Raw genomic sequence first — 1,483 nt, forward strand, 5'->3', positions numbered from 1 at the left:
CAGTTTTAAATGAGTGATGAAGATAGACAAGGCATGTTGTGGTAGGATGAGTTTTCATTCATTCAGTTTTCCCCTGCTCATTCCTTTTTGTTGAGAGGACCCTTGCACACCATTTTGCCATTGCAGGTTCAATACCTAGGTTGTCGAAATAATGCCACCAGAAATGAATGGCACTTGAGGTATGGCAAAGACACTAATGGTCCAAATCCCTCATCTGCAAACAATAACCCCAAGTTCTCCTCTTCTGACAAACAGCACTTTTAGCAGCTGGTCCACCTCAAGAAAGGAAGTATTTGTTATTGTCTGTATCACTGTGGGAGGAAAATATGTACCTTGAAAACAGTAATAAACTCCAAAATCCTCTGGCTCCACCCTGCTGATTTCCAGTGTGAAAGATGTCTTTGACCCACTGCCACTGAACCTGTCTGGGATGCCAGATACACGTTTGGAAACCTTATAGATCAAGAGCTGTGGATTCTGGCCTGGCCTCTGCAGGTGCCACTCCAAATAGGTATTTCCATCACTATATAGGAGGCTTTGACTAGACCTGCAAGAGATGGAGGCTGGCTCTCCAGTGGTGACAGACAAGGAAAGTGGAGTCTGGGTCATCACAACATCACCAATGGAAGCTGAAATAATAAAAGAGAAATGCAAAATCTTAAGATTATCAACAATCTTTAAGATACAATTCATGTGATTTAAAGTGACATCTTTATGTTTTGTGTTCAAATTTGGTTTATATTTCCAACTCAGTTTCATCCCCCCAAACTAATGATAATAAAATACGTAGTTGAAGACACTACATGAACTCTAGATATAGCCTATATCATGCTATTCCATTGGAGTGAGAACTTTCTAGGGCAAAGATCCTGTCCCATCTGGAAACTCACGGTCACAGATCTAAACCTCACATGCCCATCCAGGATGACTGGGCATGCCATCTCAGTAGAAAACTTGTAGGCAGCCATGGGCCCCAGAGCTCACCCTCACTCCTCATCCTTTCCCCATTTTCCCTCTGTTCTTACCAGGAATCCACACCATTAGCAGACCCAGGAACTGAATAGGAGAGCTCATTTTGTGACAATGAACTGAGGAAATTGATCACTGAAGGCAAGATTACAGCTGGGGTTTTATCTGAGACCAGCAAAGCAAGGCCCCCCCTAGAGAGCAATATGCAAATGCCCTGGTAGGCACAGCAGTGTAGCTAGAAGGAGAACTTATGCAGACTCCCATAAAGTATTTGCTATGTCACTGCTGAAAGTAGAAAAACACAATGTATTGCACATGTGAACTTACCTCAGTTGTCACAGCATACACAAGACCTGAGCAAAATCAAGCCAGACAATATCCCAGCATGGAGAAGGGAGAGGGCCTGGTGTGCAACTTCTGCTGAGGACCTATTGAAAATTGAAAGCTTCTGGAAAAAAGAGCTTTCTTTAAGATTGCATTCCTGGTAGGTCCACCATACCACCATACTGCCGTG

The 1,483-nt window shown here is 43.4% G+C and overlaps 1 gene segment (V, D, J or C); it reads right to left on the reverse strand.

Annotated features, from left to right (window-relative positions):
- Positions 1–210: 210 nt before the first annotated feature.
- LOC103728605 lies at positions 211–1,074 on the reverse strand. The segment is given in 2 exon segments: positions 211–629; positions 1,026–1,074. Coding segments are annotated over 2 exon segments (468 nt in total).
- Between the last annotated feature and the right edge of the window lie 409 nt (positions 1,075–1,483).

Source organism: Nannospalax galili, unplaced genomic scaffold (genome assembly GCF_000622305.1).
Source record: "Nannospalax galili isolate Female #2095 unplaced genomic scaffold, S.galili_v1.0 C49980594, whole genome shotgun sequence".
NCBI classification, from domain to species: domain Eukaryota; kingdom Metazoa; phylum Chordata; class Mammalia; order Rodentia; family Spalacidae; genus Nannospalax; species Nannospalax galili.